Consider the following 13,170-nt stretch of genomic DNA (forward strand, 5'->3'; position numbering starts at 1 on the left):
TCTTTGTTTGCCCCTACCAAAAAGAATCACTACAACTTGGGGTGTCTATAAGACATTGGCTTTATTACCTATTTCAATAGTGTTGTGAATCCAGGGAAGCACCTTGGTCAGGTCTGTAAAAACCCCTGGAGTTCCTCTGTAACTGGCAATTTTCTGACAGTTGTGCCTCCAGCTTCGAGCACATCCCATCCCCCAGGAAGTCACACCAGCTAGAGTCCAGGCCCCATGTTTATTCCTGCACATCAGAGAGCCCCCTGAATCACCCTATAAAAAGAGAAACTGTTGTCATCAAAGTCAGTAGAATTTCTTCCAGTCCTTGCCTTGAGACTACAACAAGAGTAACCAAGAAACCTCCCTAAACTCTGGATTAAATGAGTTTGGGGAATGGGGATAGTCAAGATAAGTGAAATTCCAGGATAATCCTCAAAATTTATTATATCTTACACTTTAACCCTCTTTCTTTTCCCTACAGTTGTTTCATAAGAGTCATCAGGAAGGAATAAATTTCCCTAAGTGTCTCTCTCTCTCTCTCCTCTCTCTCTCTCTCTCTCTCTCTCTCTCTCTCTCTCTCTCTCTCTCTCTCTCTGTCTCTCTCTCTCCCCCTCCCAGATCCTCTGACTGAAGCATAAGAAGCATAATATTAATAGGTAACATTATATAATATATAATTAATAATCAAATATAATAAATATTTGTTGACTTGTCAACAGGAGACAGGGTAATGGCCAGGTTAATCCACAAACTGAGCATGTCAGTCACCAAATAAAAGAATTGGCCATTCTTTGTGTTTGGGAGGAGAAAAAAGCATTCTCTGGCTATTAAACTTTATGCCATAGTTGAGGACTCCCATCATTTGATACCTGAGAGAAAGAGATCAAATCAACCATCTAATTGTGCTATTGACTGCTCTTTTCTAGCTCTGGTTTAACCTCCTAGACTCCCCAACCTCCAATTTCAGCCTTTCTGCCCTCCAGGGTCAACTCCCTCCAGGAATTGGTGAATCCATCTTCCCCCCACAGGAAAACAAACCAGAATGAGAATTTAGTCTGACTATTATCAAGTTAGCTCAGCTTTCCCCTACCAACCTGACATGCATCCTTGCCCCCATCTGGAAAGCCAGCACAGAGAAGTGTGTTGCCTTTGATAGGCCTCTTCAGAGTTAACAGCATAGCCGCACACTTCCTCTTGGTCAGAATGGGTAAGTCTACTTGATGCAAGACTTGAGGAAGACGGCCATCTAAGAAAACAAACCAATAGAGAAATATAATGAAGCATGGAATCCCTTAGTCTCTTTCACAGAGATTGCCAAAACCCAGGTTCCGAGGACTCAGGTTCAAATGCTTGTTGATTTGAGTTGTTGGTGGCTCCAGTGGGATGGAATAGGGACTACTTACTCTCTTCCAGACGACCCCATCCTGCGGTGGTGCAGATGAATCCTGGCTCAAAAGTTTCCCCCTGTTTGGGAAGACATATGGGTCCAACAAACTGGCCTGTAGGAAATAACAAGAGGGACTTGTCCAGACCTAGAGAGGACATCCAAGCCTCAGTCTCCCTGGCAGGACACACAAATGCAGCTATATATTTAATGGGTAACTAGGACTTTTTAGATTTGCTTTAACCTCCAAACTTTTTTTGTTCTGATACTCCCTTTGGCAACCATCCTTCTCAAATCCTTAAATATCATCAAAGTGACAGAAAAGCAACTCCCAGAAAAATATGGGAACCAAGGAAAACCTTGGATCTCTTCTCCTTTACATTCTATAAATAAGGGACTACAATAGAGAATAATTATCAGCAAGTATGTCCATTGCCCATAATGCCTTAACCCAAGCTTCAGGTCATGCCCAAACCTAAAATTAGATCATACTTCACAGAACAAAAACAGTAGCTTTAGAGGGTACTCATGAACTCGACTGTCAGTACAAGTTGGCCTGATCCAGGGGAGATAAGAGCATGGCAGCCCAGATTCTCTCTAGCCCTCAGATGGTTACCAAATTTGAAGGTGCCTTTCATCTTCAAGAGGGCTATGTCATAGTTCATTGGTTTTCTGAGTGTGAAATATGGGTGTCTGATGATGGTATCCACAGAAAGGGTCTGCTCTCCTTGTTCTATCAGATTCATATCATGTTCTCCTGCAGTAACATTCAGAAAAGTTTTCATATCCCTGTAGAGAAGGAATGTAGTTTAAGGAAAACAAGCAACCACAGAGATCCAACAGGCCACACATAGTTGATTATCACCATTAATCAATAGTAATTAAATATCTGTGTGTGCAGGTATCTGGACCAGTCCCAGAGGGAATTCCTTCTCTATCCCAGGTTCTAGAGCTACATGACCATATCCTGCCTAAGACTTGGAACATAAAAATTCTCTACTTTTGACTGTGAATTATATAAAAAGGGGGAAATACTAGCTAACCTTCAATCATGTGACTGTTTATTCTTACTTATGCATAATACAGTGAGCAGCTGTGATCACCCATTGGGCAGAGATGATAGTTCCTCCACAGAAATGCTTTTCTCTTCGTTTCAGAGACACCTAGAGGACGAAAACCTTAAATAATAAAGATGCCTTTCATTTGAAAATAGTTCAAAGTTACAAGTCTTCTCCCTAATCTCATTTGATTTTCATAATAGTACTATAAACTGAGTAGAAGGGAGTCCCTAGCCCAACTATACAAATAAAGATGCCAGTTCTAAGAAAGGAAAAGTGATTTGACACAATCACAAAGCCACTAAGATATTTTTTTAATTACTCAAACCATAGAATCAGAGGTTTAGAGGTGGAAAGAATTTTAAAAGTTATTTAGTTCAATTTCATTTTAGAATGAGGAAATTGAAACCAAGAGAGAGTATATGACTTGTTCAAGAAAACACAGGTAGGGGCAGTTAGGTGATAAAATGAATAGAGCATCAGCCCTGGAGCAGGAGGACCTGAGTTCAAATCTGCCCTCAGACACTTAATAATTACTTAGCTGTGTGACCTTAGGCAAGTCACTTAACCCCATTGCCTTGCCAAAAAAAAAAAAGAAGAAGAAAGAAGAAAGAAGAAAGAAGAAAGAAAACACAGGTATGACAAAGAACAGAATTAGAACCCAGGCTTTCTGACTCTCAATAAAGTGCTCTTTTCTACCCTCCCATGATGTCTCCATGATCTTGAATTGCATTCTCCACCACACCATGTTTATATGTAAAAAGACATATAGCAAACAACTATATCAAGAAATCCTCAGGGGGCAGCTAGGTGGCTCAGTGGATAGAACAATGGCCCTGGAGTCAGGAGTACCTGAGTTCAAATGCAGCCTCAGACACTTAATAATTACCTAGCTGTGTGGCACTGGGCAAGCCACTTAACCCCATTGCCTTGCAGGAAAAAAAAACTAAAAAAAACTAAAAAACTAAAAAAAATATAAATAAATTCTCAAACCTAAAGGCCCAGAACCTAAATAGACACCAAAATATTTACCCAGAATTCAAAGTAACAAAAAGATGTAAACATGTCAAGCCACTGCTCAAAAAGTTATTTGATTCCTCAATAAATAAATGGTCAATGGAAATGTACAGTTCTCCAAAGAATAATTGCAAAATATCAACACCTACATGAAAGAAAGGTCCAGATCACTAATAAGAGAAATGCAAATCAAAACCCTGAAGTTTCACCTTATACCCTGCAAATTGACAGAGATTATAAAAAATAACAATGGTGGAGAGGTTGTGGAATGAGAGGCCTGCTAATGCATTGTTAGTAGAGCTATAAATTAATACAACCATTTTGTAAAGTAATTTGGAATCACACAAATAAATGATTATACCGTTTGACCCAGAGATCGCATGACTAAGATTATGTCTCAAGAATCCATTGATAAGAAGGAAATTTACAAATATATCAAAATATCGATAGCAATATTTTTGTGATAGCAAAAAATTAGAAACAAAAATAGATTGAGAACAGCTAAACAAATGATGATATATGAATGTAATAGACTACTACTGTGCTATAAAAAATGACAAATATGATGAATTCAGAAAAGGATGGAAAAATCAACATGAATAGATGCAGAACATAAACAGAGACAAGAAAACAATATAAATTGAAAGAAAAATCACACACACACACACACACACACACACACACACTCCTAAAGCAAGTGTAGCAAAATTATAAAGCTTGATCAAGATTGATTTGAATGAATAACTATGAGGACACCCTCGCTCACCCTTTCATGGAAATGGGAGGTCTACAGGTGTTGCATATGTTTTCAGACTTTTTCAGTTTATTGAACAGTTCTATGGATTTCCCCCACCCCCACCTCCTTTGTCTTTTTTATCTTAAAAAAAAATCTGATGATGGCTCTCTGGGAAGAAGTAGGGAAAGGATACTGGAGAAAATTATGATGACATTAAAAAAGATAATAAAAAACATTTTTAAAAAGAAATTATTTAATCTCAAATAAAACTCCTTTTGTATTTAAACCCCCTTCATAATCTGATTCCATTTTTACCAAGACTTTTGTCCCATTGCTGCTCTCATACAACCAATATTCTAGTCAAAGTGGTCTTGTTGATCACTATGCATAGTGTTCCACTTTCAGCTTTCATGATTTTGCTAGTTCTGTCTCCTTGGAATGTTCCTCACTTTCATCTCTACCTTGTAAACGCTAGGTTCTGTCAAGGTTTAGTTTAAGAATCAAGACCTATATGATGCCTTTCTTGCTTCTCCCCTCACTATTAGTGCTCTTCAAATACCATCAACCCCCAAAATTACTTTTATTTGCTTGAACTATATGTAATATATATGTATCCTCAAAGTAAGATGTAATATAGGAGGTTTTGGTGCTTTCACTTTTATTACTAACAACTAGTACAATGCTTTGCCTATAGGAAGTACATTGAACATCCAGAATTATGGACTAGGACATTCCTAGGCTGGGATCTACTTAGAGTCTAGAACTTTAATGTCTTCATAGTATTGTTTCCATTACCCTATGAGATAATTTGTCCACTTCCCATCCATCACCTTCTGACCCTGCTTTGTACCTTATCTACATTTCTCATTATATCTTTCTGGCTTTGGGGAGAATTAGTAATTGTAAACTTACTCTCTGGGATGTTAAGAACTCATCTGGTGACTCGAACAAAAGGTAATTTTTAGCCCATATTTGGAATTTCCCTCCATTTCCTAGGAATATACATGTCACCAAAATAGGACATTTCAGATTTAGGAAAAAAGCAACATTCAAGAAAGCTATCAACATCATGCTTTGGGTTTTGAAGAAAAAATGTTGAAAAATACTAAAGTTTCAATATTTGGAAAATATCAGAGGACCTATGGAAAAATACACTAGAAAAGTACAGAAACTTTTCCTACTGCTTCCAGATCACCCTCAATTTCAAGGAAAGGTATTCTGTATTTATTATTTCTTCAATTCTTGATTACTTGACCCCAAAAACCCAATTCTTATCCCATCCCTTTCATTACCCTTTACAATAATCCACTTACCCTTTACAATTCCTAAGCTTTTCATTTAAGTTTTAGAATATGAATTTATATGATGCATTAGGCATATCCAAGTTTACTCTGAAATGGAATTAGAAAACTATTTATATGTGGATGGAAGTATGTGTTCCTCTTTTCTAGATAGAAAAAGTAGATGTGGACACAGTGAGAGACTGATAATATAGGAAAAAACATGTCGAAGGGCAGCTAGGTGGATAGAGCACTGGCCCTGGAGTCAAGAGGACCTAATTCAAATCTGGCCTCTGACATTAATAGCTACCTAACTGTGTGACCTTGAGCAAGTCACTTAACCCCATTGCCATAAATGAATGAATGAGTACAAAGAAAAAAGGAAAAGAAAAGACAAGTTCATATGGGAGAATAACTACACCTCTACAGCCCAGAACCTCCTTCTCCCATAGGCATTCCATATCAATCAATGAGTATTCATGGAGACTGAAGATAAAGGGCAAGGGTTGGGGCTAGGTGTCACAGTGGATAGAGCACTGGCCTTGGAGTCAGGAGTACCTGAGTTCAAGTCCGGCCTCAGACACTTAATAATTACCTAATCGTGTGGTCTTGGGCAAGCCACTTAACCCCATTGCCTTGCAAAAAAACTAAAAACAAGAAGATAAAGGGCAAAAACTGACTTTTCAAAAATTAGATGCCACAATAAAGGGAGTATAGAATTAAACTTTCCAGAAAGATAAATACAGCAATGTATGGTGAGAAACACAAAAGTATCTAAATGGAAGAACCAGGACCATGCATTAAATCTAAAGTCCAATAAAAAGGTATCTGTTCAGTCTGTATAACCAGGAGAATTAGGAATTTAAATCACAGGAGTTTTGTTTTGCTTTGTGTTTCCTGAGATACTATTTAACTCCTTTGCATACATATTATTACCTAGGGAATAAGAACATCCATCATAAATCTATTTCTCTTTTTTCTGGAATATGGATACTTAGAATTTTGTCTCTGCAATGAGTACAATTCATATCTTACTAGAAAACTATAAATTTTATTCTAAATACAAAAATTTACCTGATTATGACTTGATTATATTTTGTTTCTTCCTTTCTTTAGGGAGTTGTTTCTTTCTTTGGGAAAGAATTTCCATTTACATGATACATCCAAAAAGGAAATAATTTCAAATATATTTAAATATCAACAAACATTTATTAAGTGAAAAGCATTATATTGGGGGGGATGCAGAAATAAAAAAAATCCAGGTATAACCTATATCAGATTACTCCTTGTGAGAGAAAGGGGTAAAAGGAAGAGAGGGTTATAGAAAAATGTGGAACTCAAAAGACTACAAAAAGATGAATGTTGAAAACTATCTTTGCATGAACTTGGAAAAATAAAATGAAATAACATTCAAAAACAGAAAGAAGTCATTTGCCCTAGCAGAGTTCACAATTTATCAGGATTATATGGCACAGACGCAAATGATAGCATACTGCAAGGGAAAAAGTGTTAGACTGGAAGTCAAAAGACCAATTTTGGTTCTGCCATTGGCTACATATATAAGTAAGTGATTTAACCTTTCTGGGTTTCAATTTCCTCATCTGTGAAATGGATTTTTTGACTAAGTAACCTCTAAGGTCCCTTTTGGCTATAAATCTTTAATCCTAGGATTCTAAAAATAAAAAATAGTGTATGAAAAGTACATTAAAAAGGTATAAACCAAATACTTATTGAGGTCTGAAGCAGAAAGAGGTACATTACAATCTTTTCCTTTTAAAGAAAACCAAGGTAGGTTTCATGAAGGAGAAGGCATTTGAGAGCAAAATAAACATGTGGAAAGAAATAGGGTCAGTGGGAAAGTTGGAGAGAGCATTCCAGTTGTAGGAACCAGCAAAAACAAGGGCACAACCAAAAATATATAGTGAAGATAGCATTTCATTTTGAACACATCTTTTCAGGAGCTCATCTAGAGCACACAGCAAAAAAAAAAAAAAATCCTTTAGCATGTTCTCAAAGAGTAAGAACTAGTCCCAAACTCCCTGACAGCCCTCAGATGCTACATTTTTTATTCGAGAGGCATCCCTGACAAGATAGCCACTGCTGGGGTGGCTAGGTGGCGCAGTGGATAAAGCACCAGCCCTGGAGTCAGGAGTACCTGGGTTCAAATCCAGTCTCAGACACTTAATAATTACCTAAGTGGCGTTGAGCAAGCCACTTAACCCCATTTGCCTTACAAAAACCTAAAAAAAAATAAAAATAAAGATAGCCACTGCCCATTACTCACCTGCCAAGGATATGTTCCTTTTTCAACTGGGCTTCCTCCAACAATGCGACTAAAATGTCCCAAGTAATCCCAAGGCTGGTTGTCTATTGCATTCCTCCCACACAGGTGACCTAAGGACCCAAATCAGAGAAAGTTTGAACAGATAGAGAACTCCCTAATATTCCAAAGTCTTAGAGAGAACCCTCCTGAACCAAAAGGTACAAAATTCATTTGATCAATATAAGAGTAGGGCTCCACTTATTATGCCACCCACTTAAAAGTAATTACCATTTTTAGGTTATTACCTTTGGTCCTGAGTGAATTAGTCAAACAGAACTGAGTCTGAATAGAGTTCATCTCTTGAAACAAATCTCCTTGAAATAATCAAAACCATCATATGAAAGATTTGGTCATGCCCTAAGGAATCCATATTTCCTACTTTACTATCATCCCTAGCCTGCTCTTTTCTTTCCTCATCATAAATTTAACAGATGCCTTTTCCAAAAGTATGAGCATTATGATAGTCTTTATATATTAGGGATAGCTTCCAGAGATGAACATCCAAAAATGATCACCAAACTAATAGGGATCCAAGCATCTCAAAAATTGAAGTTTTTATTTAGCATTGGGCTAAATCTTGTAAATTAATAAACTGCATGCCAGAGGGGACTTTCCCAGGTTCATGCCCAGCAAAAATGATTGCCTGCTTAATTGGTTTTCTTGCCATGACTAATAATAGATATCCAACATTTATATAGTATTTTAAGATTTGAAAAGCACTTTTATGTATCTTAATTATGTCTATTTGACAGTTATATTCCTGACTTAACATTTCATCAAACTTACATTTATTAAGAATTTGAAATCTATCAAAATTAATCTGGGGGTAAAAAAAGGGAAAATTCTGTTTCTGTATAATCTTTCCCTTCCTCCCACCAAGTTAAACTATTGGTATATGGTGTTTTTATGTACCTTTGAGAGGTAGATTGATATTGTAAAAAGAGCACTGAATTTGTGTCAGAGAACTAGATTCAAATTCTTTTTGTGCCACTGTAGGGCCTTGGGCAAGTTTTAGTCCTCTAGGCATCATGAGTTGATCATTTTAGCTCTTAATTCTATAATCCTTGTCTAATAACCTTTAATAAACACATTGTTAATTAAAAAAACAAAGTACCAGATTGGGAGCACAACTGTCAGCAAAGGCATTCAATATTATCAGATATTTTTTATTTATCCACATAACTTTGCCCATTTACATGAATCTCTCTTCTCTTCTAGAGAGTATAAAGAAATGAGGGCAAATGGGGTGGGGGTGGGGGGGAGTCAGGTATTCACCTGACAAGGCATTCCCTCTTTCACACTTTGCTTCTTTTCTTAAAGATAATCCCCTTTCCACATTTTCTTATAATACTGTATTCTCCAGTTCATTGTACAATGTGTCAAAAGCAGAAAATATTTTCAAGCAATGAAATAAAGTAAGCACTTTTGAATTTGAGATATTTAGGAACTACATTTCATGTAGGAGTCCACTATGTTATTGTTGTTTAGTCATTTCAGTTGAGTCTGACCTTGACCTCATTTGGGCTTTCTTGGCAAGGATACTGGATTGGTTGGTTGTTTCTTTATCCTCATTTGACAGATGAGGAAACTGAGGCAAACAAGGTTAAGTGGCTTGCCTAGGGATCTAGTAAGTGTCTGAGGTCTAATTTGAATTCAGAAAGATGTCTTTCAAACTCCAGTCCTGACTCTCTGCACTGAGTCACCTCACTACCCCATCCCCCCCATGGGTGGATGGATGGATAAATAGATGGAGATGGAGATGGAGAAAGATAGAGATGATAGAGATAGAGATATAAAGGCAGAGATGATAGAGATAGAGACAGAGACAGAGATAGAGACAGATAGAGATAGATAGAGATAGAGATAGAGATAGAGATAGAGATAGAGATAGAGATAGAGATAGAGATAGAGATAGATAGAGGTAGGGGTGGAGGTAGAGATAGATATATGAAATGACTTTCCACTTGCAGAAACAGGTCATTCTCAGTTCCCTAGACTTACCATACCAGCCAAACAGCCTGCCTCAGAGCCTGAACCATGTCCTTGAAACCTGAGCTCCACAATCTGTCTTTCCCCTTCACTCCATCCCCTAAAATAACTCAATAATATTGAAACTCCTTTGGAAGAAAAGGCAATCTTTGAACAATGTATGACATAGGTTGATTTTCTGTCACTACCATTTGAATGACTTGTAATAATTTTTGTAATGCTACAGAAGGGAGATATACTGTTTCCTAAAGTGAAACTCATTGAAGCAAAGCCTGGAGGCACAATGGATCTGGTGGCTGGCAACAACATAATCAGGAAGGAATTTGTTGGTTTATTTTTTAAGGGGGAAATACCATTTGAAAAGACTAGAGAAGATATAAATTTCATGTTTTCCAGAAGGTTGGTACATGACATTTATCTAAGATATTCAAATTTTTTAAAATATTGCCTATCTTCCTAATTAAATGGTTAGAAATTATTGTAATTGAGCAGTACCTCCAGATGATGGAAACTATTGTAGGTTCACTAAGAAATCTTAATATTAAGTTCAATTCCAGTCCTCCCACCCCTACTTCAAAATGTCAATTAATGAAACATAAAACAATTTAAGTCAGCAATGCTCTTGCCCTAAAATTTGCCCCCTGTATTCCCCAGAGAGCTCCTACAAAGAAATGATGAGCTCTCATCCCAGAACCCTGCACATATTTCCAGGAATGCTCTTTCCCCAAGAAGATACCTGTTATCAAGGTTCATCTCAAGCCTACCTCTCAGAAGAGACTGAGATGCATAATTTCCTGCTCCAAAATAGACCATTCCCAGAAGTAAAATCAATTTCCAAGTTGTTCTTGACATCTTAAGGTTGAGACAACTCCCTGAAAAATCAGGCAAGAGTAGACAGAAAAGATCCATGGGAGAAGCAATATATAAATTAAAATAGAGGTTACTTATTAATCCATAGATAAAGGACTTAGCCATGCACATCTAGATCTTCTAAATTTATCCAAGCACAGTGGCTTCTTGCTAAGATCATTATAACTGAATACACATTGGAAGGTATCTTTGTAACAGCCTACCCAAGACAAGGAGATAGTATAAAATTTCATGCTCCAGCAACTCCGCACCACTCACTGGTCACACTGACCATTCTATTACTATCAAGAATAGCTTCTAAGGGATTTGTTTCCAACCTTCATTTAGCATAGCTGCCCCTCACTCCCACCTCCCCACCCCCATATGAGGAAACTCTTACTCCTAGGGACTGAGTGCTCACTTAATAGAAACAATCAATTCTGAAAGGTTTTTCTGTCTTCTGTCTGGGAACTACAGGAAATTATCTGCCTGAGACAGAAAATTGTCTCAGAGAATAGACTTTGATTTAGTCCCAGACACAAGGAATCAAAAAAGATTTGCTATTATCTAGAGGACACTTCACTTGGTTTCATTCAGCTTTACCTGGATGTGGTAGCTCATAGCTTTTAATATGACTAAATAACAGTCAGACTGACAGGGAGAGGCTTTCTAGTCATTATACCCTAGCAGATAGAAGCTGAAAGTAGCCCTGGAGAGGTAAATCCAAGAAGCTGGAAGCAATGATTAAAGCCAGCAGCAGACCAAAAAAAAAACAAAACTGTAGAACCCTGCACTCAGGAGAAAATGGAGGTATGATGCCCAATAGAAAGTAACTGAAAGCAGTGTGAAACTATCATCAGAGGATATGAGCAGCATTTTAATATTGATATATGATTTTTCCCTGGTCATTCAAGTATCCTGGTCCTATATTACCTATGTGCACCTATTATCAGGGTCCCTAATCACACAGGCTACCTCCATGTGTTTTCCCTAGTCACAAATACTTTTTCCCTTTGTTATGTGGTAACCTATGGAAGGATATATACATATGCATATATATATATATATATATATGTATACCTTATATGTATGGAGGGCTTTTATTATTTTATTTACTATGCTGATTGAGGAAATAGCTTTTGTTTGAATTAGTGTTTCTTCTAACTGTTTGGTTAAAAATAATTACATAGATATAGTCAATAAGGTTTGACTTTCAGTGAATTCTAACCCTGTAATTAGCTCAAACCTGAGGTAAGATTCTGAGAGTAGTAGTTTCTTTGGGACTATATAACGAACTACAGTTTAATGGGGTTTTACTTACTTTTATATTTCACTCATGTAGTCAAAATAAAGAGACATGACTCACACTTCAGGAACTGACCTAACTACAAAATACTAATATCAAAACAAAGGACAGAGTGAGAACAAAGGCACTTCTGTGGCATAACCACCTGGGCTCTTAGTCATTTATTCTAATCTTGAATTCTATCATAGCACACAAAGTTCCAATATGCCCAGAAATGCAAACTAGTCATAAGTGGTTGTCTGTTCCCCTACCTAAAAAATAAATGAGCTAATAAAATACATGTTACAATCCAGGGTATAAATTTTAAATTCCCTAAACTTATGAAAAGAACAATCTCATTGGGCAAATTGAATAAGAATCTTCCTATAATTCTTTTGATGCCTAGTGGCCTTACTATTTAGAGTTACCATCTACTCTATTCCTATTGAGATTTCCCTTTCCCTTCATAAGAAGTAGGAAAGAAGGGGCCATGTTTGATCATTCTACATCATATACATTATTCCATTTAGTTCTCTTAACCAACCAATGATGCTAAGTATTATTGCCCCAGGTTACAGATGATGTTCAATCCTTTTTAGTCATATATGACTCTTCATGACCCTATTTGGGGTTTTCTTGGCAAAAATACTGGAGTGCTTTGTCTTTTCCTTTTCCAGACCATTTCACAAAAGAGGAAATGAGACAAAAAGAGTTAAAGGACTTGTCCAGGATCGCACAATTAGTAGTATCTAAGATCAGAACTGAACTCAGGTCTTCCCAAGTCTAATGCTGACACTCTATCCCCTGTGTCATATAGCTGCCCAAGAGGTTCACAATGATACAACTAGTATAGCCTGGAGTCAGAAGCTGAATCCAGATTTTCTGACCCTAATTCTAGTGATTCATACTTGGAGCAATGCGGTTTCAAACATAATCTAGTAGAAGAGGTAAGATGGAACCACATAACTGTAATACATAGATATTCTAAATTCATCACTGTCGTGTGCAGACCCAGGAGAGTTTCAATGAAGGGAAGATAATTTCCAAATATGAGGGTCAGAAAAGGCATTGGTTTTATCAGTTAGAGTTAGGGAAGGGCTCTAGGAAAGAGAATTTCAAGCATAAACAATAGTACAGGCCGGAAAAAAGAGGACAGTCCAGGAGTAGCCCAGTTTGGTTAGAACATAGAACCTATGGGAAAAATTAATGTAACATAAAACTAGAAAAACAAGAAGTCTCCAGAAGACAGAAGGCTTTG

At 37.0% G+C, this 13,170-nt stretch overlaps 1 protein-coding gene across 1 annotated transcript in view; it reads right to left on the reverse strand.

Annotated features, from left to right (window-relative positions):
• The window catches only part of OVCH2 (ovochymase 2), a 71,363-nt gene extending 60,743 nt beyond the window's left edge, over nt 1-10,620 (reverse strand). The window contains exons 1-7 of the mRNA XM_074231601.1: nt 10,543-10,620; nt 7,751-7,860; nt 2,447-2,538; nt 1,992-2,164; nt 1,395-1,490; nt 1,086-1,237; nt 69-264 (exon numbers count right to left, since the gene is read on the reverse strand). Coding sequence (XP_074087702.1) covers nt 69-264; nt 1,086-1,237; nt 1,395-1,490; nt 1,992-2,164; nt 2,447-2,538; nt 7,751-7,860; nt 10,543-10,591 — 868 coding nt within the window. The 5' untranslated portion in view covers nt 10,592-10,620. The remainder of the gene's footprint in view (nt 1-68; nt 265-1,085; nt 1,238-1,394; nt 1,491-1,991; nt 2,165-2,446; nt 2,539-7,750; nt 7,861-10,542) is intronic.
• Nucleotides 10,621-13,170: the final 2,550 nt, after the last annotated feature.

Source organism: Macrotis lagotis, chromosome 3 (assembly GCF_037893015.1).
Source record: "Macrotis lagotis isolate mMagLag1 chromosome 3, bilby.v1.9.chrom.fasta, whole genome shotgun sequence".
Classification (NCBI taxonomy): domain Eukaryota; kingdom Metazoa; phylum Chordata; class Mammalia; order Peramelemorphia; family Peramelidae; genus Macrotis; species Macrotis lagotis.